The 25,664-nt window shown below is 45.0% G+C and overlaps 1 protein-coding gene across 3 annotated transcripts in view; it reads right to left on the bottom strand.

The window, feature by feature from the left end:
• Positions 1 to 25,664, bottom strand: part of MARCHF3 (membrane associated ring-CH-type finger 3) — a 148,254-nt gene that overhangs the window by 12,433 nt on the left and 110,157 nt on the right. For all 3 annotated transcript variants that reach the window (XM_082652517.1, XM_082652515.1, XM_082652516.1), the window contains exons 2-3: positions 24,908 to 25,151; positions 21,845 to 22,049 (exon numbers count right to left, since the gene is read on the bottom strand). In XM_082652517.1, the coding sequence (XP_082508643.1) occupies positions 21,845 to 22,049; positions 24,908 to 25,095 (393 nt within the window). In that variant the 5' untranslated portion in view covers positions 25,096 to 25,151. The remainder of the gene's footprint in view (positions 1 to 21,844; positions 22,050 to 24,907; positions 25,152 to 25,664) is intronic.

The raw sequence follows: 25,664 nt of genomic DNA on the forward strand, positions 1-25,664 counted from the left end.
ATATAGAGAGTATTATACCTATTCTGTAGTAGCATCTTCATCTCCTACACATTCAGTAAAGAGCCTGCTGAGGCAGAATGGCAGGTTTGTTGGTGTATCCGTCTTCCCAATGACCTGAGGTAGGCCCTTACCTTTATGTCACTGGCATCTATAGCACGTTCAACGTTCACAAGGTTGAATGAATGACAGTAGCTTAAGTTTACATGTTTACTCAGACCTTACAATATGCCAAGCACTATCTTATCTGCTACATGTAGTAACTGATCTACTCTTCAATAATCTTTAAAAGAGGTACCATTATTATCATCACCATTTTATAGATAGGGAAACTGAGGCTCGGAGAAGTTAAAAAACTTGTAGAAGTTTGGCCTTGGCTTTGATCTGTGTGGTCTAGCTCCAAGGACTGTGCTCCTATTATATCATCATTGTCAATAAAAAAAAAAGGAAGGGAGGGGGAGAAGAGCGGGTGGATGAAGCGGGGCGGAGGATTGCACCTTAACTGGTGTTATCAGTGCAAGAAGGAATATTTACTTATCCTGCTGCTTGTGGACAGCTTTTGCAGCTAAAATATCATTCTTGAAGAGTCTTTAGTTTGACCTTAGTACTCAGCTTGTACTTGGTGGTTAGCTGTATTTTAAGAGCAGAGGTCTGTGATGGAGAATGCTAATTTGCATGGCATCTTTCACTTGGCAGGTCCACCCATATGGCTTCCAGGGGATCTGTGGGCAGCCCAGGGCACCTTCCTGCCTTATGTTCTCTGATTCCATCAAAAACATAAAGCGGACAGAGATTGTGCTACTGAAAGCCCTGGCAGTGAGCTGCCCTTTTTTGTGGCGACCTCATTCCAATCACTGACTTGTTCCCGAACCATGAGATTGATCTACTCTTGGAAGCAGGTACAAAAACAACCAACCAACCAACCAATGAAACAAAACAGAAACCTCCACCATAATCAGCAGTATAGGGCCTGAGACAGCAGAGGGAATTAAAGCAGCATTCCATTGCCAGGGACACAGCATCATTCACTGGCTGTAAATGTACATCCAAGGTGAGCGAGGCACTAGTGGTTACTTTCAAGGTGGGTTAACTGTGGGTTCAGTTCTAATGACAGTGTCAGTTTATTAAATCCCTTACTGGCGGGTAGAGGTGAGAGGGTGCAGTGCTACAGGACATTAGATCCTGCCTCCCAGACTCTAAGTTAATCGGCTTAAATCTCCAAGGCAGACAGGACATCGGGCAGGTCAGTTTGTACTGGAACCAGATTACACTCTGGTGGCTAATAGCTTTGATCGATTACAACCTTCCCCATGAATCTCCTTAATGAGAAACCATCATGAGAATGAAAGAAACTGATAGAAGGGGTAAAAGTGATAGAATCATAACAAATTTATGGAGTAGAAAAAAAAAGAAAAAAAAAGGCATGATCTCAGAATGTTTACTCAGAATGTTTATCTGCCTGAGCGTCTCCTGTTAATCTGACACTTGGCAGAGTTATTTACCAAGCGCTTGCCTTTCTTGGGACAGGGCTTATTCTTAAAGTCCAACACAGCCTGCACTGAGCTGTCTTACTTTCCTGGAGAGCCGCAATGTGAAAGGGGCAGTGCGAGGATCGGAAGACATGTGACAGGTCCTCTGCATGATTTAAAACTGAAGATGGGGCTTCCCTGGTGGCGCAGTGGTTGAGAGTCCGCCTGCCGATGCAGGGGACATGGGTTCGTGCCCCGGTCCGGGAAGATCCCACATGCCGCAGAGCGGCTGGGCCCGTGAGCCATGGCCGCTGAGCCTGCGCGTCCGGAGCCTGTGCTCCGCAACGGGAGAGGCCACAGCAGTGAGAGGCCTGCGTACCACAGAAAAACCAGAAAAACAAAAACTGAAGATGAAACCTGAAAATCATGCCGTTCAGTTAACTTGAAACAGCAGAGAACAAAACCAAACAAACTCCCGCCAGTGTTTTAAATCCCCCAACTCCGCAGTCTGTCAGTGAATTTCCAGGACAGCTGAAGCTGCTCAGGTGATTCTGATTCCGGGGGAGCTAAGGAGATGCTCGCTCCAGACATCCATCAACCCCGACTGGAAACAACGCACTTCAAATGAAAACTTCACAGACGATTTGCTCATGACCCTAAATGCCAATCTCGAGCCTCGGCCTCTTTCCAAAGCTCCAGCAGTCCACTCAACAGCTCCACTCACATGACTAATAGACAACTCAAACTTAACCTGTCCACAACCAAACTCTTGATTTAGCACGGACCTCACGACCTTTCTTTTCTGCAACCCGAATCAGTAAATGACACCACCAACCACCCAGTCACTTTGTCATCCTGTTTCCTTTCTGTGTCTTACCCTGCACATCCAGCCCTTCTGTAAGTCTGGTCGGCACTCTTTCGACATATATCTGGAGTCTGTGCACCTCTCTCCATGTCCACTGCTGCCATCCCGGGGCCACCATCACCTCCTACTTGGGAGGCAACAGCCTCCCTGCTTCCACTCTGGTCACCTCCTAGGCCAGTTCCAAAACAGCAGTCACAGTGACCTTGTAAATATATAAATCAGATCATGTTGCTCCTTTGCTTAAAATTCTCCAGTGGTTAGAATATAGTTCAAACTGTTTACCTGGGACCACAAGAAAACCTGACCTCACCTCTGCCTTCCTCTGTGTCTCTCCTACTACCTCTCGCCCTTCATTTTCAACTTTACACGTGGCTGTTCTCACATGGGGAATGGGCTCTGCCCATATTTTATTTTTTTTTGTGGTACGCGGGCCTCTCACTGTTGTGGCCTCTCCCGTTGCGGAGCACAGGCTCCGGACGCGCAGGCTCAGCGGCCATGGCTCACGGGCCCAGCCGCTCCGCGGCATGTGGGATCTTCCCGGACCGGGGTACAAACCCGCGTCCCCTGCATCGGCAGGCGGACTCTCAACCACTGCGCCACGGGGGAAGCCCCTACATAGTGTTTTGTTGCTACAAGGTGAAAACCCTGTAGTTTCTGTTCAAGCTTTTTTTTTCTAATATGTAAATAACCGTGGAATATCATCTATTTTTCCATAGGTCATGAAATAGCATGAGAAATTCAGTAAATTATTCAAGGTCCTTTGTACTGTTTTCATCACAATTACTATCTTCTCTTTTCTAGAAAAAAAACTACCTTAAATATATGAGAAAAAGACAATACCAAGTGTCCACTTAAAAATTATACAACTTGGGGCTTCCCTGGTGGCGCAGTGGTTGAGAGTCTGCCTGCCGATGCAGGGGATGCGGGTTCGTGCCCCAGTCTGGGAAGATCCCACATGCCGCGGAGCGGCTGGGCCCGTGGGCCATGGCTGCTGAGCCTGCGCATCCGGAGGCTGTACTCCACAGCGGGCGAGGCCACAACAGTGAGAGGCCCGCGTAGCGGAAAAAAAAAAATTATACAACTTGGGACTTCCCTGGTGGTGTAGTGGTTAAGAATCTGCCTGGCAACGCAGGGGACGTGGGTTCAAGCCCTGGTCCAGGAAGATCCCATATGCTGTGGAGCAACTAAGCCCGTGCGCCGCAACTACTGAGCCTGCGCTCTAGAGCCCGCAAGCCACAACTACTGAGGCTGCGTGCCACAACTACCGAAGCCCACGCGCCCTAGGGCCCATGCTCCGCAACAAGAGAGGCCACCGCAATGAAAAGCCTGTGCACCACAACGAAGAGTAGCCCCTGGGCTTCTCTGGTGGCGCAGTGGTTGAGAGTTCGCCTGCCGATGCAGGGGACACGGGTTCGTGCCCCGGTCCGGGAAGATCCCACATGCCGCAGAGCGGCTGGGCCCGTGAGCCATGGCCGCTGAGCCTGCGCGTCTGGAGCCTGTGCTCCGCAATGGGAGAGGCCATAACAGTGAGAGGCCCGCGTACCACCAAAAAAAAAAAAAGAGTAGCTACTGCTCGCCGCAACTACAGAAAGCCCTCACGCAGCAACGAAGACCCAACGCAGCCAAAAATAAATAAATTTAAAAAATATATACAACTCAAGTTCAACCAAAAATATGTACTGAGTGCCTTTTATGTGCCAGGTATTTTTACTGAATTTAATAACACCAGGTGGTGGTGTTATTCCCATTTGAATTAGGGTATTAAGCCTCAGTGAGGTTAAGTGACTTGTTCAATGTTATATGGTGGAGGAGCCAGTATTTGAAATCTGCAGCCTACTGTTCTTTCACATCTTCCCTTCAGCTTGCTTTTGTGCTACATAAAACCTTGATCCTAATTTTTGTTTGCTCTCACAATGGATAAGGTTGGAGAAGTAGCACTGAGTAGAGATAAAACACGTGCTTGGAAGCAGGAGACAGGATACTGCTTCCAGGTGCCCCCTCTTGGTTCCCCCTTATGCTGTGTGACCTTTATCAAGTTCCGTCACCTCTCTTGGGGAGTGAAAAATGGGGGCTCTCCCTCAAAGGAGTGGGAAGGTGCAGCTTTGAGGGGAGTAGTGAAAGCCCCTCTCAAGTTGTCTTAACTTCCCACTTTTGTTCAAAACGTCAGGTTCAACTGTAGAGTGGATATGTCATCTTTCGGCCCTACTCTCTTCTGAGCCCCAGGCTCGTGGATCCTGCTGCATACTAGATCTCTCTCCATTTGTGTAATAAACATCTCACACTTCACCAGGTCCACAATGCCACACTGGATTCACAGCCACCGCCCTAACTCTCCTACAAACCAATTCCGCTCCCAGGTGGTTCCACACCAGTGCATGGCAACACCAACACCCAAAGGCTCTTGTGAGCAACCTCCGTGCCATCCTTATCTGCCTTTCCTCATTCCCCGCCCCCTCTACCCAATCCATCAGCAGGTCCTGGCAGTTCTGGAACACATCTTGAACACGTTCACATCTCACTCTCTAGGGCCACTACTCTTTTCCAAGCCACGCTTGTCTTTCACCTGAACCATGTAATAGTCACCTCACTCTTCTACTCCTGTTATCCTAGAATCCAGGTTCTATATATAGAGCAGCAATATCACACCACTTCTCTTGCTTAGATTTCCCCAGTGGCTCCCCATAGCGCTTAGTCTAACGCCTTGCCGTGGCCCAAGAAACCTGCGTGATGGAGCCCCGCTGTTTGTACCCAGGGCTCCACAGACCCCAGGGGGTCCAAGGAGAGGATTCACGGGATCTGTGATTTTACAATGGGGGGAAAACATCACACCTTGATTTTCACAGCCTGTAATTGAAATTTAGTATTTCATTGAGTCATGCAGAAAATCTTAGTGGTATGAGCAGTACCTGTGACTTTGTCACCTAGAGAAACCACAGACATTTCATATCACATTACAACTGTTTCAGACAAATTGTACTTCGTAGTTAGTTATTAGATCTGCTACAAAATGTGTTAAAGCAGCACTTGTATTTTATGTCGCAGCTTTTTTGTCTTTTAAATATTTTGATAGCTGTATTATAATGTAATTGGTCTTCTTTGCATTCCTATGTATTTTTGTCTTATGTAATGAAAAACATGATTATGAGAAGAGATCCATCCGTAGGCTTCAACAGACGGCCAAGGAGTCCACGACAGAAAAGTTGAAGCACCTTCAAATCTAGCTCCTTTGACCCCTCAAACAGTGCTCCTTGGCAGTGTTTTTTCCTGTTTCAGAAATACCGAACTGGCCTGGCTCAGAGCCTTTGCAGTGGCTGTTGCTTCTGCCTGCTACTCTTCCCACATCTGGTTCCTTCCCATGGGTCATGGGTTCACAGGTCACCTCTTCAGAGAGGCCTTCACAAGCCCCTACCTTCTCGCTCTCTGGTCATCCTTGACCACGAGAGCTTGTTTCTTCCTTTATAACTTGTATCACCATCACAGATACTCTTTTTATTTATTTACTTGCTTATTCTGTCTTTCTTCCTAGCAGGTAAACTCTATTAGTACACAGCGTTCTTCTGGCCTGTTCACAGTTATATCCCCATTTCCTAAAATATTTAGTTTGTGCTTGACAAGTACTAGCCGAAGAAATACACAAATCCTTCTTAACCTGGGGATCGCTTTAGTAGAAATCAGATGGGTTTAACTGAAATGTCTACATATAGATATAAAATCACTTCCCCGACTCTTCTGATCAAATCCAGTAAAGTAATTTCTGTCACAGACACATGCTTAGCAGTTGCTCTGGGCCTTCACAGCTGTGATTTGGCTGAAGTGTACATCATATTCAGGGACACCCTAGATATCTGTGACGCTCCCTGGAGTCCTCAGGCCGGTAAGCCAGTTAATGAACTCTAATGCTCCATAAGTATTATATTTGTGTCTGGAACATTATAATTTGGCTTCAGCATTATTTAAACAAATGCTACACACACTCACACCAATGGTTTGAAATTTTCCAAGGATAAGATTAGCAGCATAGCAGGATTAGATGGCAAAATAATTTTATATATTCACTTGCAATTTCAGATATAAGTAAAATGCGAATCGTTTGGCTCTAATTAGTTTAGATCATCACTGTGTGATCACAGCCAAATGGAGATTGCTTATCCAAAACATGAGAAGCGGGACTTCCCTGGCGGTCCAGTGGTTAAGACTTCGCTTTCCAATGCAGGGGGTGCGGGGTTCCATCTCTGGTCGGGGAGCTAAGATCCCACATGCCTCGTGGCCAAAAAAACCAAAACATAAAACAGAAGCAGTATTGTAACAAATTCAATAAAGACTTTAAAAATGGTCCACATCAAAAAAAATCTTAAAAAAAACAAAAACAAAGTATGAGAAGGTACTGCAGAATTATGTGGCATATGTGATCCACATAAAGCCGGAAACATAAGAAGATGAGATAAACAACCAAGAGAGGATGAAGAGAAAGAAAACAGAAATTTGCAGAAGAAATTAATCAATAAAACGCATAGGGCCAACAATAAAAATGACTACTCTGGGAGCCAATGGAATCATACCATGTAGTCTACTATAAACAGGACACATAACAGCAGCTCCCAGTTCCTGGAGCTCTGCTTCCTTTTGGCTCTTATGGGGCCCCTGGTGCTCCAGCTGGTAAAGCTGCTGGCATCTAACACCCTTTCTGCTGGTCTGTGGTTGGAGCCCAGGTTTCCGGAGCTTCAAATAATTACTTCCAGCAGAAAGACAGGATCATGGGGTAAAAGATGCCAGGACTGGGTACCAAGTAAGAACCCCAGTTGGAACACTGTACAGAAGATGAGAATATGATGAATAACATGAATAAGGATAACACATCCCTATTTTAAGAATTGGGGATATTTAAAGGAATAGAGAGGGAGAAATCAAATTCACAACCAGGTCCTCAAAATGGGACCACATTAAAAAATCTGTGTCCCTCAGATGTAGTGAGAATGTGAGTATGAAAGCTATCCAAGCAGAGTGTGGTGGAGGGATTTCACTGAAATATGATGCATGTGTAAAATACAGGATAAAAGAGACATTCTCACCAGGGCCATATATTCCCAAAGTCAGCAAGGATGGGAATACTGTGAAAAGAGGAACTTTCTGCTAGATGGACAACTGTGAGAACAGAGGAACTTTTACGTTCACAGTGCTTACAGTCCAACGTTTTGCTGCCAAAAAGTTCCCCAAATATTTAGGGCCTGTCTGACCTTGCTGACGTTAGACACATCTTAGCAACGAATGGATCTGCAATCTCTCAAGGCTCCACCGAAGGCAATGTCTTAAGTTCATGAGTTGCAGTATTTGCCGGAACCTCTTTATTTTTGTTGGACACTCCTGCCCTCAGATTTCAAGGGGAGCCCACCAGCATTCATGTAATTTGGATCGTGCTATGAACGTCATGCTCACGTTATCTAAGTTGTTCATGATTTGTAAGATTTCAGACATGCTCTTCCTTAGCCTCCTCACATCCAGGTGAAAGAGTCTCCCCCTCTCTGTCCAGGCTCCCCCAGCCACTCCCCTGGACTCTTCAGATACCCTCTATTAGGTATGGGGCCCGGAATATCAGACCACCAGGTAGAAATACGCTGCGGTGTCACGTGAGGGGAGGGTGATGGTTTCCATTTTGCTGGCATTACTTCTTTTGATTATGTTCAATGTTTGTAGACCATTTTGCTACAAATCTCCCAGAGCTGCCTTCAGGGAAGACATTCTTAATGGGTAGAGGCAACGGCTCCCTGACAGGGGTCATGACGTCAGGGACTGGCATTTACAGACGGGCAAGCCGGAGACTGGCTGGATGAACACAGCTGCTGCTGCCTGTGGGAAAGCTCGACTCCAATCGGGAGACACACATGCATTTTTAGCATGAGCGATCCTGAGACATGTGCCCTCATGGCAGAACCAAGCCAACCATGGAAGAACCCAAGTTAATAACTAGCCCAGTCCCGTATATTTGCAGAACTGAACCAGCAGCCCTCCCATCAAGACTAGCAAATCATATCCGCTGTTGTGGCACCCCAGAGTTATAATGTGGCCTCCTCACAGAAGAAGGAATTTACAGTGAAGGGTTGATAAATTTCCCTTACTTTTCACGCTTAAAACATTTTAAGGGTGCAAGAGACACTTTTGGAAAATCTACATGTTCCCTTGCAGCTTATATAACTATCTATCCTACTAGGTCAGGGGTCTTTGACCCTGGGCATAGGGCTTCAGAAAACCTTTGTGACTTTATTTGAACACTGGGTGTCTGTGCATTTCAGGGGAGAGAGTTCAAGCTTTGATCTGATTCTCAAACATATTTGCAGAGAAGAAGCACTGTTCCAGGGTATCTTCCTAAACTGTCTTAAGACACTCTTCGGTCTAATCCAACTCTCTGAGCTTTGATGAATATGGGAATATGGGCAGTAGGATTTGACTGCCTTCTGAGAATCCATAATCTCTCCTTAGACCCTGGTTTAAGAAAAAAATCAACCTGGGGCACAAACTATAATATTTAAAAAATTAATTGTGCAGTTGTAGGGCAGCAGAATCATGAAAGCAGCCCAATTAAATTAAAGGGCTTAAAGAAAAAAAGGACTTTTACTGGACAAAGATGGCTAAACTTCAGACCACATAAAAAACTCAACGCACAGATGATTTCCACACAATAAAAGAGTAAAAAAAAGCGAACAGGGTTTCATCACATAAATTGTGATAGGGAAAAGACAAAACTTTAAAAGGGAAGTAACCATCCACACCTCTGTGCTCGTTTTCTCCTTTCTAAAATGGAGAAGGTTGTACATACAAATAGTAGAACACGAAAGTGCCTAGAACAGTGGCTCAGGGTAAGGACTCAGTAAATGGTATATTAGGTAAGATATATTAAGGTAAATAGGATGTTGAGAAGGAGTCAAATAAAAATGATAGAAAGGGAGGCTAAGATACGCTTTCTATAAAATCTTACACTGAACCTTGCAAACCTTATGCTACGTGAAGGAAACGAGTCACAAAGGACCACACGCTGCAGGGTTCCATTTATAGGAAATGTCCAGAATAGGCAAATCATAGAGATATACAATAGATTCTTGGTTGCATTGGGCTGGGGGGAGGGGGCGGGGGCGGGGATGTGAGGACTGGAGAGTGAAGGCCGAAGTGTGTGAGGTTTCTTTTTAGGGTGATGAAAATGTTCTAAAATTGACTGTGGTCTCCTCCTCCAGGGGTTCATCTCATCTTGAAGTCGCTTGTATATATTGTCACTTCTAAGTAGGGGAATTCTTTTTTCAATTTTATTTTTTATTTTTGTAATACTTTTCGTTTTCCCACACATTTAAAAACTTGAATTATAGACACTTTCCTGGTGGCACAGTGGTTAAGAAGCCTCCTGCCAAGGCAGGGGCCGCGGGTTCGAACCCTGGTCCGGGAGGATCCCACGTGCCGTGGAGCAGCTAGGCCTGTGCGCCGCAGCTGCTGGGCCTGCGCTCTGGAGCCCGCAGGCCAGGGCTGCTGGGGCCGCGTGCCTGGAGCCCGTGCTCCGCAGTGGGAGAGGCCACCGCGGTGAGAGGCCCGCGCACCGCGGCGAGGAGTGGCTCCCGCTCGCCGCAACTAGAGAGGGCCCGCGCATTGGCGAAGACCCAATGCAGCCATAAAAAAAAAAAAAAAAAAAATTGGACTCTAGGTGATTTACAATGTTTCAGGTGTACAGCAAAGTGATTCAGTTATACATATATATGAGTGTGTATAGAGAGAGAGATATATACACATATATGTATATCTATATTCTTTTTCAGATTCTTTTCCATTATCAGTTATTACAAGATATTGAATACAGTTCCCTGGGCTACACAGGCGGTCCTTGTTGTTTATCTATTTTATCTGTAATAGTATGTATCTGTTAATCCCAAATATAGTAGTGTGTATAAATTAATCTCAAACTCCTAATTTATCTCTCCCCCTGTTTACCTTTTGGTAACCCTAAGTTTCTTTTCTATGTCTGTGAGTCTGCTTCTGTTTTGTAAATAAGTTCATTTGTATCATTTTTTAAGACTTCACATATAAGTGATATATGATATTTGTCTTTGACTTACTTTACTTAGTATGATAATCTCTAGGTCTAGAGTAAGACAACTCCTAAATTTTTTTTAGCACATATGAAAAGTATACAAATCATAAATAAGCTGGTTGATGGATTCTCCCAAAGTTTAAAACCCATGGAACATACAGATCAAGAAATAGAATATTCCTAGAGTTACAGAACCCTCCTTCCCCTCCCATGCCCCCTTCCAAGGGAAATCACTATCCTGATTTTTAATATCCTAGATTAGTTTCACCTACTTTTGAACAAGAACTTTGCCTATTTTTGAGTCACCAGTACATACACTTTAGTGTCTGGCTTGTTTTGCTTAACATTATATCTGTGAGATTCATCTATGCTATTGTTGTAGTTGTAGTTCATTTATTCTCATTGCGTATAGCATAATTTATTTGTCCATTCTACTGTCATTTCTGTGCCAAGCCATCCTGAAGCCTGAGGAAAAATCAGTAATACTGATCCTGCTTTTATTTAAAAATTTGATATTTTGTTCATCATGGAGTTTTTGCATTACTTTTGATTGAAAAAATCCATCACATTAAAATATTATTTATCTTGAGTATTAGATTTTTGGGCACCATTTAAATTTTGCTCCTGAGGTGAGGGCTTCACTTACCTCACTCTGGTTCCAGCCCTGTCTGCTAGAGATGGACACATGGATTTTATACAGTTTTTGGCAAGTATAGGTAGTGTTGCTCTGAACATTGCTGTACATGTTTCATGGTGAACACAGGTATGCATTTCTGTAAGTATATACCTAGGAGTGAAATTTCTGTAGACAAATTAAAAAAAATTTTTTTATTAAAAAAATTGACTGTGGTGATGGTTACTGAACTCTGTGAATACACTGAATGTCACTGAATTGTATGCTTCAAATCCGTGAACTATGTGGTAAATGAATTGTATCTGAATAAACGTGTTTTAAAAAATCTGAGACCGAAGAACAGCCTTGGTAAAAGTGACTTGAAGTGTCTTGTAGATTTCCCTACAGACCCCCCCCCCCACCCCCGCCGGCATGAACCCTGTTTTGTAGATATTTCTTTCCGCCTTGCCATAGCTTCATCCAACAGGGTCATTCTTCAGACATATGCATCTGTCAGGTACATCTTACAAGCAGTCGAAAATGTGTATATTTTGATGAACGAATGACTTCTGGGTTTCAACATTAAACTCATAGCTTTTAAGTAGATGAGCCAGTGTTTAGCAAAATATTAGAGCCCTTTTCTTACTTTCATCTCTCAGGCCTTGTCTCCCATCATCGGCCAGCTTTAATGCAAAGATCTAGCCTTTGGAAGTAAGCAAAGTGTTAGGAGGGGCTGCATAATTTTCTAGGATGGTGAATGTTTTCTCTTCATCTGCTGATTTCTGCTTTTATTGACTCTGCACAGATATGTCCTTAATGCCTATAAACTCTATTTTACAACTTTCCTGCTATTCCTACCTGCCAGCAGCATTTCACGTATACTACACTAGCCATTTTCCCTCAGAGCCCGAAAAGATTTTGAACTTCACCATTTATGCCAACTTTCTGTCTCTAATAGGGTCGCTGGAGGTGAAGTGATGATAAAATAATGAGTAGAAAATATTTCATTTTCTTGTTTTAATCTGACCTCAGTCTTCACAAACAGATGTTTTACACATTTTAATAGGTGGCACACTGAAGAATTAAGCCTGCTTTTCAGTATTCTAAACTAAAAGCTTCAAAAGACTTTTTTTCTCTTTCATGTTAGACACACACAAACATAACTTTGCTCTCATGTATCCATCACAGCATAAACCTATCCCTCTAGCTCTGTAATAATGGATGGCAAAGAAACAGTTTTATCCCAGACAATCTCACGGGGTCCCTGTCTCTTCACGAATGAAGTCAGGCAGCCGTGAGGCACCGCACAGGAATGTAAGTTTAGTGAACAATATGGAGAAGGAAAGCAAAGCGACAAGACCTGACAGGGTCTTATCTTTCCCCAAATCTGCGGCACCTGTCAAGAAAGGGAAGCGAAGAACCAAGGCAATTACATACATAATTCAAGAGAAAAACCAGCGTTCTCCTTCATGAGCTGCAAGACCAGTGTCACCTATCCGAGTTATGTAGATGACAGTCTTTAAAGAAATTTACCTCGCGTGTGTGTACAACCATATTATGAGCGATTAACCTTCACAACCTGTTCCTGAAAGGAGGGAAAATGCTCAAACATTTTGAGTTCACCAGGCTTTCTAATAACATCTCTGCCTTAGGTGAGATCTCAGAAGAAATGGGTGACATAATGACTCATGGAAATGAAGACGCAAGTGCAGAGAAAGAGTAACTAGATGGAAAGGGAAAAAGTCAGGGTGTGTAAAGTCCCTTGGAAATGAAGAATGAGTTTTCTGGCTTCTAATAGGGTGGTGTACCTAAGAGCTTTGTTTCCCCGAGACCAGGGTATCAGGAGCACAGAGAAGAACTGCCATTCCACTGTCCCAGCACCCAGGAGGCTGGCACAGCTCGTTGTGGTTGTGTTGTTTTAATGGACTTCACTTCTTAGAAGTAGTTTTAGATTCACAGCAAAATTGAGTGGAAAGTACAGAGAGGCCCAATATACCCAGTGCCTCCCCACATGTACAACCTCCCCCATCATCAACATCCTCCCCTCAAGACTGGTACATTTGCTACAGTCGATGGACCTAGATTGACACGTCATCATCACTCCAAGTCCACAGTTTATATTAGGGTTCACTCCCGGTGTACATTCTGTGGGTTTGGACACATGTATAACGACAGGTAGCCACCATTGCAGTGGTGTACACTGCCCTAAAAATTCTCTCTGCTCTGCCCGTTCATCCTTCCCTCCCTGCTAACAGCTCTGGATTTCACGGACGAAGCCAATGTCAAGAGGAAATCAGGGCTTTAATCATCACTTTTTGCATTCTCCCCCTTTTAAGGAACATTTAGTCCCTTAGAAAGGCTGGCTGTCCTCGCTTCTGTGTGTGCTTGCACCTGTGTGTGTCAATAAGCAAGTGAAAGAAAGCAGTCTTGAGCCAGGAAGGAAGAAGCCAGGTATGGTGGCAAGTGCATGGACTCTGGAGCCAGAGGAACCTGCATTCTTCTGCCTTCTCTGCTTACTAGCCCTGTGGCTGAAAGTCTTTAAGATCTCTGAAGGGTGACATTTCAGAATCCCAGCTTCCTTATCTACCAAACGGGATAATATCCATTCTAGGGATACCCGAGACATTGAAATAAGATGACTATATAAAGTGTATAGCATATAATATTTCCCCTCTGCCTAGGAAATGGTTAAATAATAAAAGAAGAGAAAACTCTGGAGTGTGAACATCTTAAGGATAAAAATAGATGGAGTCACAGCGAAATGAATGAATGCCCCAGGATTGGAGTGTCATGTCAAGATCTGTGCCTGTGCTAGAAAACGAAGATCTTAGCATAAATGGGCAAAGCAGGGTGTTATTCAGTGAATAAATGACCACTGAGCTCCCACTGCTTAACTGAGGATACTTCTGCACTTGGCTCATTCGAATATAATTGCCCATTAGGCAGCATTTAACCATAATCATGTACTGCTCACAATATTTCACACCATTATGTGTTTAAAAATGTGTATGCTTTCTCTGGATTTAAAAGTGTCAGGTGTTGGCACTTACAACTGAAAAGGCAAGAGCAGGGCAGGCAGAAGCCCTCAGCGGGGAGTTTCATGCATATTTGGTAACTCTGCACCTGAAGTCTGCACCAGGGCTTATGCAATTTATGTCTCACTTCAGTTCAACCTGGTGCCTTCTACCTGCACAGGGCAGCTCCTGTGAGCTAATTGTGCCTTGTTATTTCGGCAGGACTTAGGAGAGAGATGATTACTGGATGTATTCATTTAGTGACATTTCACTGCTCCTGGATCACACCCGCCTTTACAAAGCTCTCCCGCCAGCTGCCCAGGGACACCTTCCCCTCCACCCGCTGCCCCCCGAACTCCCATATAGTAACTTCGAATTGGCTACCTTTCCAAGAAGTGGACCCCTTGGTGGCCAGCACTACCTGTACTATTTGTTCTTACATTTGGAGGTAGCTCAAAGGGGCTGGAATCTTTCAGGATTATCTCTCTCATTCAGTTTACTTCTTGTTCTCGGCCCAGATGTGCTTCAGGGAAACTGGCTGAATTTTCTCCTGTCTTTGAGACTCCCTGAGGATGAATTAGTGACGACTCCAGACACTTTCTCCCTGCCCCCTCAAGAAGCTGTTCTTTGAAAGGTATGTCACTCACAAAATGGTGACATTCGTTAATTCTAGGTGGTAGATACAAACCTGTTTATATATTGTTCTTTGCCCTCCTCTGTATGTGTTAAAGCACAGAATAATTAAAATTAAAAATTGTGTGAAACAATTCTTGGTGTTTCGCATCTTTGCGCCTTGCTGCAGGAAACCCTCAGGTGGGGAGGGGTTGAGGGCAGCTACTAGGACCAAGAAAGGTCCTCTTGAAAATGTGAATTCTAATTTGTATTTCAACCCAAGCTTACTGTAAGTATCAATACAATTTAAAATACTAGAATTGGTCATGTAATTCTTTTAGTGCATGGAACAGGATTTCCCCCCCAAATTAGTCCTTTCCGAGCAGTGGATGGGCTGAAAACCCAGGCACCAGTCAGTTAGCTCCCTTTCATCTGGCATGGCCGTGTGAACACTTCAGTTGGCTTACTTTTTTAATGAAGTGATTTTTAATGAAGCAAGCTGCGAATTTAATAGGTACCTTAAAACAGCTTCTTTGTAACTAAGCTTTAAGTAACGAAGCAACTGCCAAATTAATCACCAGAACCAAGAGAAAAATCCAAGACTGAACAACTGCAGGATCAAGCATCGCTGGACTTCGGTCATCAGGCAGGTCATCTCAGCTGCTGGACAAAGGATGGGGAGGCTGGTGGCTTGCTCAGCAACCTTATCAGAAGTCAGGGAAGTACTTGGCCAACACTAAGGGATGCTGCGGTGCAACGTACTTCTCACCACTGTTGGTGCTAGCACCCTGTCTCTTAGTGGTTCATTTATTGTGTGATGTTGAACCAGCCACTAATAATATGCAGACAATAGAAGGGAGATCATTAAGTTCAGTCTGTGTTACCCTGGAAGAAAGATGTTGGTAGAAAGAAGTCACATAGCATTAGCGAACTCTTTTAAACTCTTTGAAAGACATCACCCAATTCTGGAATCTCAAATGTAAATAGTGGGCACGTAATGCAAGAGGGTGAAGAGGGCTGGGTGGGTGTAAGCAAAAGGCAAGGCCTGGGGGAACTGGAAAGTGCATGCACGTCTCACCTGAAGGCATTCACACTAAAAAGTGTTAATTCAATAAAGCACACCTGTGTGCGTGAATGAGGTCGCCAGTTGGCTAGTTCTGCTCTGTTTCACTGGTGAGGAAGCTGATGCATTAAGAGGAGAAATGACTTGTTCAGGTTCTCACTGAGGTGGTGGGCAGCCAGCTGGCTGTCTCACGGTTCTAGAACAGTAGCCACGGCCAGGATGTTAAGCCCTGCTAGGAAAAGTCACCGGCACAGATGTCACTCAGTGGGTCTCTGCCGTGTTGTCTGGAAAACAGACACAAAGTCCCCCCACACGCTCCCCTTTCTGGTACATTATCTTTCCTTTGTCCTTCATGCTACGAGTCCTGACTCTGCTTTGGGAGGCCTTAGCCTGGCCTGGAGCGGGTGGAAGTGCTGCCTCTGGGAGATGGAGCCATAGAGGAGGGGCCTGATCCGCCCCAGGAGAGCTGAGGACCTGTGCTCAGTGCACGGGAAGGTGGGAAGTGGGAACTCCTGGTGGGTTCAGGTAAATCCCTCCCCCATCCCACTGCGCAAATGCTGCCGCGGTGCTTCTCTTCCATTCGTCCCTCCAGAACACAGGAAGAGAGAGCGAGGCCTGAGTGCAGCTCCTGAGACCTTCCTTCCTCCTCACTGGGATCTTGACCTCACATAACCACCGGAAACCTGTGTCTTCATCTACCAAATGGGTAAGACGATCGTTTCCCCCCAATACTATGGTGAAGCCTTTGCTTGCCCAGAGTTTGGATTCAGAAAAGCTTGACAAACGCCAGCTGGGCCTGAATCTTTCCAAACGGCCTGGTCCTCCCCATCCCCCAAAACCCTCCTCTGACTCGGGCAAGTGTCTCCCTGCCCAGCCCGGAAGCACACGTTTTCTCCCCACTGGCTACCAGTGGTACAGGGCTCCTGCCACCTGCCATTCTTGAAAACCTCATGGAGGACTGATGACCGAACAGGAGCCAGGATTTGTGAGAATCATCACATCTGTTGTGTGGCTCAAAGCAGTGGTGCTAGTTTGTGTCATATAAGCCCTTGTCCAACTGTGTCTGTCCTGAACTGTAAGGGCAAAGGGTCATTTTCTTTGATTTACAACCACAGGCCCCAAGTACAATACAGGATTTGCAACTGGGGGAGGGAAGGTTCTCCATTCATCCGTTTATTCAACGAACAGAGGCTTCGTGATTGCCTATCACATGCTGTGATTATGGTCCAGCCACCTTTCTCACTGGCCTGCCCTTCGCTCGCAGGTTGGAATGAAGAGGGGAGCTTGCCTGCCCTCCTTCGAGGAAGTAGGTGGTCCTCATGCCTGGGAAGTTTTCTCAATCAGTTTACACCCCCTCTGGTGTCATTCCCTAATTATCCCAATGCTACAAGGGTTTGCTGATGAAAATGAATACTCTGAAACACAAAGCTCACGTTTTTACTTCCAATAATACATTAAAAATCAAAATCAGGGACTTCCCTTGTGGTCCAGTGGTATAGAATCTGCCTTCCAAGGCAGGGGACGTGGGTTCAATCCCTAGTCGGGGAGCTAAGATCCCACATGCCGTGGGGCAACTAAGCCCGCACACCTCAACTAGAGAGCCTGAGTGCTGCAAACTACAGAGCCCATGCGCTCTGGAGCCCGTGCGCCACAAGGAAAGAGAAAACCCACATGTCACACTAGAGAGAAAACCGTGCGCTACAACTAGAGAGAAGCCCGTGTGCCTCAAGGAAAGATCCCACACGCCGCAATGAAGATCCCGCGTGCCGCGACTAAGACCTGACGCAGCCAAAAATAAAATAAAATAAATAAATATTAAAAGGAAATCAAAACCAAACCAAACCCACTACAACGAAGCGAGCAACGTCCTCACCTAAGTCTGATAGAAACACAGTAGGAGGGTTTCAGTGAAGTCTCAAATCTATTAAATAGTGAAGGGCCAAGGTACAAAGGCATTTCTTCACAGCAGTTCAACTCTGCTCCCTGTTGTACAGCTGGAGATGACAGTGAATCCAGGGCACACTTTAAAACCATTTTCCTCCAGTGACTTAAAAAAAATTATAAATAAAAAGTTTGAAAAAAAATCCTTAATCCTCAGCTCCCTTTATATCCTATTATTCTGAGTAACTGATATGTGTGAAAACAGTCTGTTTCAATTTAGCTCAACCTCTGACTCACAGGGAACAGCTTTTAAATTGTTCATACAATTCTTATCAGTCAGCTGGGGTTGGGTAAAGGAAATAGGAATATGGAAACCTAATCACTCCTTCTGTGAAACATCACCATGTCTCCCTGATTGGAGGAAGATCAGATCCTAGGAAGCCTTTCCTGCAGGTTTCCACCATTTCCTGGCTGTTTCACTTTAATCACGACATGGTTGAGCTGACCTATTACTTCATGAGTTTCCCGGGCAAGGGTGGGTGTTACTGATACACGTCTTAGGAAAGCCCACTGGCAGATATTCCCATCACTAGAAGCTGATGTTGCAAGCACGCTACTTGCACATAGTGACCTGGGCTTCCTTGGCAAACTGCTCAATCCGATATGCAATCATGGCAACAGGCTGAAGTCAAGGAGCACATTTTTGGGAACAAACTGTGATATTTTTATTGGTTTGCTGTATTTCACCCTTATAAAAGAATGGTATTAGAGTTCAACTTACAGATAGAAATGAGGAAAACTGAAAATGAGCAGGGAGGAGACCATAAAACTACCCAGGCTGGTCATTCCGTGAATCCTTTTATGGTTAGTGGATGTCTATTTTCTGCCAATACCAGGTCAGTATTTTGGAGCTAATTCATCTGACAAATCGCCACTGGGTACATTTTCCGTCATCAACAAAAAATATGTAGCTTTCATGAGAGAAGTGCTGGCTGTGTAGCTATGATATGTACGTGGGTTACATCTGCTCTTCCTTTTTGCTATGGACGGTTCGAATGCTTTCCTTTCAAGCTTTGCCCAAGTAGGCACAGATCTTAGGAGATTTACCTTAGCTGGACAGTGGAGGAAATTCATCCATAATTGAATAAACCGGATGATCGCAGTGCAGCTCTCTTGGGTTGAAACTAACTCTTGTTATACTTGCTTACTTAGCACCAAGAAAATATTTAGGGTATAAAACTGGCAATGAACTTAAAAGACTAACAGATTTAGTTCCGCCATGTAGGTGGGTAAGTAAGTAGACATACACAAGCGACTTACTGAAGTATAATTTACTTACCATACAATGTACTTACTTTAAGTGTAGAATGTATTTTTTTGCCCAAGAATTTGAGCCTTATAGAGGCCAAAGAGATCACAGAGAGCCTGTAGCTCACCCTCCACACTGCAGCTCAGAGAAACAGCCACCACCCAGATGGTCAGTGGTAAGTGGAGAGGTGATGCCCTATTTGGAGATGCTAATAGTAACCAGCCTATTGATTTGGCCATTTTGAGTAGAAACTCACCCTTTTGCAGGAAAAGGGAGGAAAGACTTTATGTAGCAGCCTGTGTAGAAGATGGCTCTGGGTTCCTGATATGTTAAAAATGAACATCCAACTGCTGGCTGCAGAGAGTGTAGGAAAAGATGGAAGGGGAAGTGTCTTCCCAACAGGAATACTGAGGAAGACGAAGGCTTACGGTGAATGGAGGACTGAGAGTTTACTAAAGAATGGGAGTCTGAGGTGTTACAACAATTCCGACTGATGTAATGTTTGGATACTGACAAATGAAATTTATAAATGACTTTTTCAACCACTTCCTCTAGCAATGGAGTTGTTATTATCCCATTGATTTTGAAATGAAATGTTATGGAATTTTCTTGCTTTAATGAGAAGGCAGATCCAACTGGTAAATAAAGTAATGATGAAAGCAATTAAAAGAGTGAAAATGAGAAATAAAGTAACAATACTCCTAATGCTTAACCCAAATAGGCAGGCTTTGCTGATTTACTAAAAAGATTCGTGTTCATCTAGAGGTAAACATATTGGGAAGCAATGCTCACTGTGAATAAACCCGCCCTTTGGTAAGAGGATAAAAGTCAATTAGTAATGTCATTTGTTTAAAAATCTGCCTGCACCTGGTTCTCATTTGTCCTCCAGCTGAGAAACCAAAGACAACTTCTTTTTATTGCTTGTGGTCAAACAGCAAGTTCATTTCACCATGGGATGATCAAATGGCCAGCCTCCCCGGCTTGAGAAGGTCTGCCTTTCACTTTCAACTTGTTCAATCATCATTAACTCTGAAAAATGTCACATTCCATTGGTGCAATGAAAATTTCACCACCAGTGACCGTTTGGGTGAAGTTTTTGTAGGCGAGGCCCTAAATCTTGCAGAGCACCTCACACATTCTCAAGGTCATTTGCCTCGTTTCCTTGTTTAATGACAGTTGCCTAAGATGCTGGAGTCTGTCTATAGCCTGACATCAGCAGCTCTGAAGAAACCTCTGTGTTGGGGTACGTGTCCCTCTCTGAGACTGAAAAGGTTCACACATGTGTGTTATCTGACACGCAAGCACATACACCCCCTCCTTTGTTATCTATTGTATTATGCATACACACACTGGGGTTTTTACCAAGCAAAAGTCTTCTTTACTGGGGATAGACCGGTAAAAAAAAGACCACTGGATGCAGCCCATTCAAAGCAGGGTTTCCTTACTTTGGGAAGTCGGCTTCCCTGGAAGAAGCTGCAATATCAACTTGGGAAGGTTCCAAAAAGTTTCTGGAAAGGAGAAATAGGCTTCTTTTTGACGTTTGCCACTGGGCTTGGAAGTCTGCACCTCCTTTGTTTATTATTTAATTATATTTCCCCCTCTGCAGAGAAGTTCTGAAATGCAAATCCCAATGAATGCGGCATTGGGCCAAATCCCTCACAGCACTCTACAAAAACGAATTTCTGGAAGTGGATGTCAAGGAGCAAGATGCCTAAATTAAGAGGTCACTTGATCCAGAATCTTAAAGAGAAGCATAGTGTTTATTGGGGCAAGTCAAATAAATTTTGTGCCATTTGGCAAGCAAGTCATAGTTAAAACAGGCCCCAGTTACAGGTCCTGATTAAATTTTCAAGGTCAAAACCAAAAGAATGTTTAAGCAGAGCTCCCTATAGAGTCTTAGTGCCAGGGCACTAATACACCATTTTAAATAGCCTCCAAGAAGGGCTTCTTGATTTCTAGCTCTAGTTTAATGTCAAAGTTCCACTGGGTCAGCTGCTGAAATAAGGAGGAGGTTATCAGCCTGACTGGATTATAGGCACAATGTGTTGGTCCCTTTCAACTAGTTATGCTTCATAATGTATTAGAATATTTCTTGTTGCCAATATCCAAGTTTTGATTGACTAGAAGTTGGGGGTAGGAGAGAAGGCAAAAATAATCTAATAATTTTTTCCAATTCTCCCAGTTAATACAAGACCAGACCCTGGGTCTAAAGAAGCATCATATGGCCCCTAAAATAGGAAAAGGAATGTCCTGACATTTTAATGGCTGAGTTGACAGCATCACTTTTAAGAAAAGAGATTCCAATCCTAAGAATCTCTTTAAGAAAAGAGATTCAGGTTATTAGCTGAAAAAAGCTTGCATGTAATTTCCTAGGAGAGACTGAGACTTTTCTTATTCAAACACTTGAATATGTATCTGGTATTATAAGTGTATAATAAATATTAACTCATTTAACCCTCATAGTAATTCCAATAGCTGAAGTCACTTACCTAAGGTCATAGAACTATTCAAACCCAGCAGTCTAGGTCTATATGCATTATACAATGCCGCTATTTTTTTTTCACAAAGATTTCTCAGACTAGGCAACCCAAATGCCCATTTATCTGTTGCTTCAAGGTGAGCAGATGGTATGCAAAGAGAACAGTGTTTGATCTGTTTGCTCCACGTCACAGGAATGGGAAATGGAGATCAAGTCTCTAAACGTCCCTTCTCACACTGATTTCTCCCGCTCTCTTGTCTCCACCTTGTGGAGGTCACCTTTCTACTGTTGGCTCCTTAGTGCTGGCTCTGTCTGTCTGTCTGTCTGTCTGTCTCTCTCTCTCTCTCTCTCACACACACACACACAGAGCTATTACTGTGCTTCAGTGAAGCTGCACAGGGTTTGTGATCTGGGCATAAAAGCAGACATCATTTGCTCATTAGAGTTAAGTTTTCAAGACGTGCCCCAATTACTGACCTCCACTAACGGCCTGGGTTTGCGCTCGACTGCAAACCTGAAGTGGCAGAGTTCACAGTAGCTGGTGTTTGAGGATGACAGCCAGTGCTCCAGGCAGCTCCGATGAATTGTCCCCAGGGTCCCTGTACATTCACATGGAGAGAGCAAGTCCTCTTGGCTGCTGCCCTCGTGGCAGATCCTGCACATCGGCCGGTCATTGAAGGGGCTGCAAGAGAAGAAGGGGCACCTGCTGGTAACGGGCTGGAAACCACCGCCATGCCGTGGTCCTCTGGCTCTGTGTCCTTCGGACCCTCACCCGAGGCAGCTGCTCAGAACAGACACCTGGTTTACAACCCGAGATCTACACTGGCACTCGGTAGTGGGAGCTGGGGTCCTTGGGCATCTACTTCTGTCAATACAAAGAAATAGGGGGTGACCAATACCAGAGCAGGTGGGCCCAGGGTCATAAGCGAGTGAAAAGGATCAATGTGTTAATTTTACCTTAGACATCGAAGTAGTTCAGGCAAACTACCAATCAAAAAATAAAAATCAACCCTAGCTATTAAGAAGTTGTTTTGAAACGACACCAATTGTAGTTTCTAGACAAGCTGCATCTTTTGAACCAGGCTGGGACACTTTTGAATGCCCAGAGCTTCCTTTCCTTTCCTTTCAGTGGGATAGGCGAGTGAGAGGAGGGAAACGGACTGGCGGCCAGCCCTGAAGCTGCCACACAGAACTGCAGTCTGAGCCAGAGCATGACGCTGTGGCAGCTTGGTCCTCGGAGCTTTCCTAGGATGCACGTTGGGACGCTGAGGACAGTAAGCTGAAAGTGAGGAATGGTACGTGCTGTGGCCTGTGGCCTCAGTCCACAGCTTGGCCTTTAACTTGGAAACACCACCCCTGCACATTCTGTGAGGACACACAGGGTAGTGGTTTGTGAGGCAGGCTCCGGAGTACAGCTGCCTGGGCTCGAACCCCAGCTCTGCTGTTCACGAGCTGGCTAACTTTGGGTGAGTTATGGCATCTCTCTGGACTTTAGTTTCCTCATCTGTAAAATGGGCACAAAGCATGGTGCCTTCCTCATATGGCGACTGTGAGGATGAGAAAAGATAGTCCAGATTACAAGCTTAGAAGAGGGACCAGCATGTGGTAAGTGCCTAGTTAATGGTAACTGTTTTCACTTGTAGAAAAACTCAGGTTGGGGAAAATCAAAAAACATGGCCCTCATCACATAAGTCAGAGGCCAATGGAAGGCTCAAACCAAGATGGCCTCACTTCTCAATGGATACTGGAGGACTATCCCTCTCTGATTAATGTCATCTTATATTGCTAGAGGTCCTTATTGGGTATTAGATTTTAAAATGTCATCATTGTATGCACCAACCCAAGGACCAGACTCTTTACCCACCCTCTCCTGCCTCTTCCTGTCCCCCAGAGATGACAGTGTTCCAGGCTTATGCCCACCCTTCTCTTTGACTCCATCTTTGTGGAAAGGCCTTTCTGGGGATGATCCTGGGAATGAGTGAAGGCTAAAAGGGGATTAAAAGAGGAAAGGATCTCCTTCCCACTTGCCAAAAGACCCCCTCATGCCCAGGGGTGGGAAAAGAAAGTTTAAAGAGTTGACTTTTTTCTCTCATTATTACTGGCCTCTGTCATTCACACTGAACCAAATGCGTGTAAAACTGTAAAAGCTCTGGTTTACGTGTCTACGTGGTAGAACACACACACACACGCACATCGGCTCACAGGTCTCAGTTGTTTCAGCTCTGCAGACTGTTCTTCCTGATCAGATGAGGTGATTGATGGCTCGAGGGTGATGGGGGCACATGCAGACAGATAACTGTCCATCTCGGTTCACAGCAGAGCAATGATGCTCACTGCCTCATCGTATACTGAGTTCTACCTAACCGATTGTTACAAGTTTTCCCAGAGGTGGAAAAATATATATTGACCTTTTTCTTTTTTTTTCCTATTTCTTCCCTTTGCAATAGCCGCATGGATTGAAAGTAGATGGCACATGGATAATGTTTACAACACGTGGCGGTGTGTGAGTCCATGTCTGGTGGCCACCACGTCCGGGGCTAGGAGGGGGGGACAGAGAATGTTGTGGTGTCACTAGGAGTCCTGCTGCAGGGGCACGTAGGTGGGCCTGTATCTGCACCGGGGGGGTTGGCTGAATTGCTCAGACCAAGGTCAGCAGTCGAGGTTTGAGTGACTGACCCAAAGTTTCAGGGCCGGAAGTGTCAGCACTGAAACCAATGGGCAAGTCCAGTATTTTACAGTCGTAAGTCCCAATCCCACTTACCCATTCTGAAACCAATGGAGAAGCCAAGGAGTACCTAGTGGCCAGGCAGCCTGTGGCTCTCAACCTGCCAGTGGGCAACAAGAGCACCAGAGGAGACCTCCAGGGACAAAGTGCCGGCCTGGATAAGCCGTCTCCGGGCTGCTCAGAGCCTTCATTCTGGCTCCGGTCTATCACTTGGGGGAGACAATGATACTTCACGCGGCAGAGTGTGTATGAAGGATCGTGGCTGGGATACAGGGAGAGCGAAGGAGGAAGCAGCAGAAGAGGCCCCCATGTGGGGATGTGTCAGAGGAGTCTCCCCCAGGAAGTAGCTGTGGACAGCCCCCATCACGGCATGCTGATCAGCGTGCACGTCAGAACGTCACTTCAAAAGTTTTGCCCACGTATCCAATCACTTTGGCTCAGTCATCTGAAACCAGGTGCCTCCTTCATTCTATTATAACAAAGGGCTACCTTTGTTAGCGCCTGGAGACAACGAAAATGTAATTACTGTAGTAAGGTCAACGTAACAAATGTTAGGCAAGCAACCCTGTGTCTTGTGGGATCCTCCCCTGCCTGCCTCTCTGCAAGTGTGACTTTAAGCGGAAAAGTCCACAACGTGAGTTTCATCTTTTTGCCCCATTGCTATAGAAACGGCCATGACAGAACATGTGTAGTTTTTTTTTTTTTCCCCTCCCAGTACCTCCTCTCACCTGACACAAAGACCTGAGCACTAATTACATTCCCTGTAGCATTTCCCATCTGACAGCCCTCCGAATTGATTTTAACTGTGGTACTACCTCTGGGTGGCAAGGGTCCGCACTACTGTTGAAAGCAGCTGCCCGTCCTTGGCTGAAACTTGCATGACATACTGAGGCTGCCCATTCACTAGGCTGCCACAGTCCTCCACGGTCTTCACCACGGGTGCAGCTGAACTGGTGCAGTCTGGCAGCACTTCGGGCAGGTGACTGCAGCGGCTGGTTGTCATGGTAACGGACAGCAATTACTCTGCTAATGGCTTCCACATTCATACAGGATTTCCATCTAAGAGAGATCAGAAAACAGTTTACTTGGTCAGGGTGGTTAATAGAAAATGGACAATTACAGGCCACCATCATCATGTCATTATTTAATAGAAATAACAGGGGTGGCCTAGACGCCGTACATTATCTTGCTACCATTTAAAACGCATGCGCACACTCAGCCCACAAGAAACAGTGGACGTGGTTATGAACAGGACACCGAGCATGTCAGCGTCCGTAAACATCGAGGATCAGAGAGGGGAGGGCAAGATGACCCTGCAGCCAGATCTGAAGCGAAGATAAGCACTTCTCGCACTCTGGGCCAGAGAAGCAGTAAGTCTTCGTTAACACTCTCTCAAAATTACTAGAACCATTATTAAAACCGCTTGGGGGGATTTCCCTGGTGGTCCAGCGGTTAAGACTCCACGCTTCCAACGCAGAGGGCCTGGGTTTTTGATACCTGGTCGGGGAACTAGATCCCACATGCTGCAAGTAAGACCCGGTGCAGCCAAAATTAAAAAAAAAAAAAAAAAAA

The sequence above is a fragment of the Grampus griseus genome, assembly GCF_964374135.1.
Source record: "Grampus griseus genome assembly, chromosome: 3".
Lineage (NCBI taxonomy): Eukaryota > Metazoa > Chordata > Mammalia > Artiodactyla > Delphinidae > Grampus > Grampus griseus.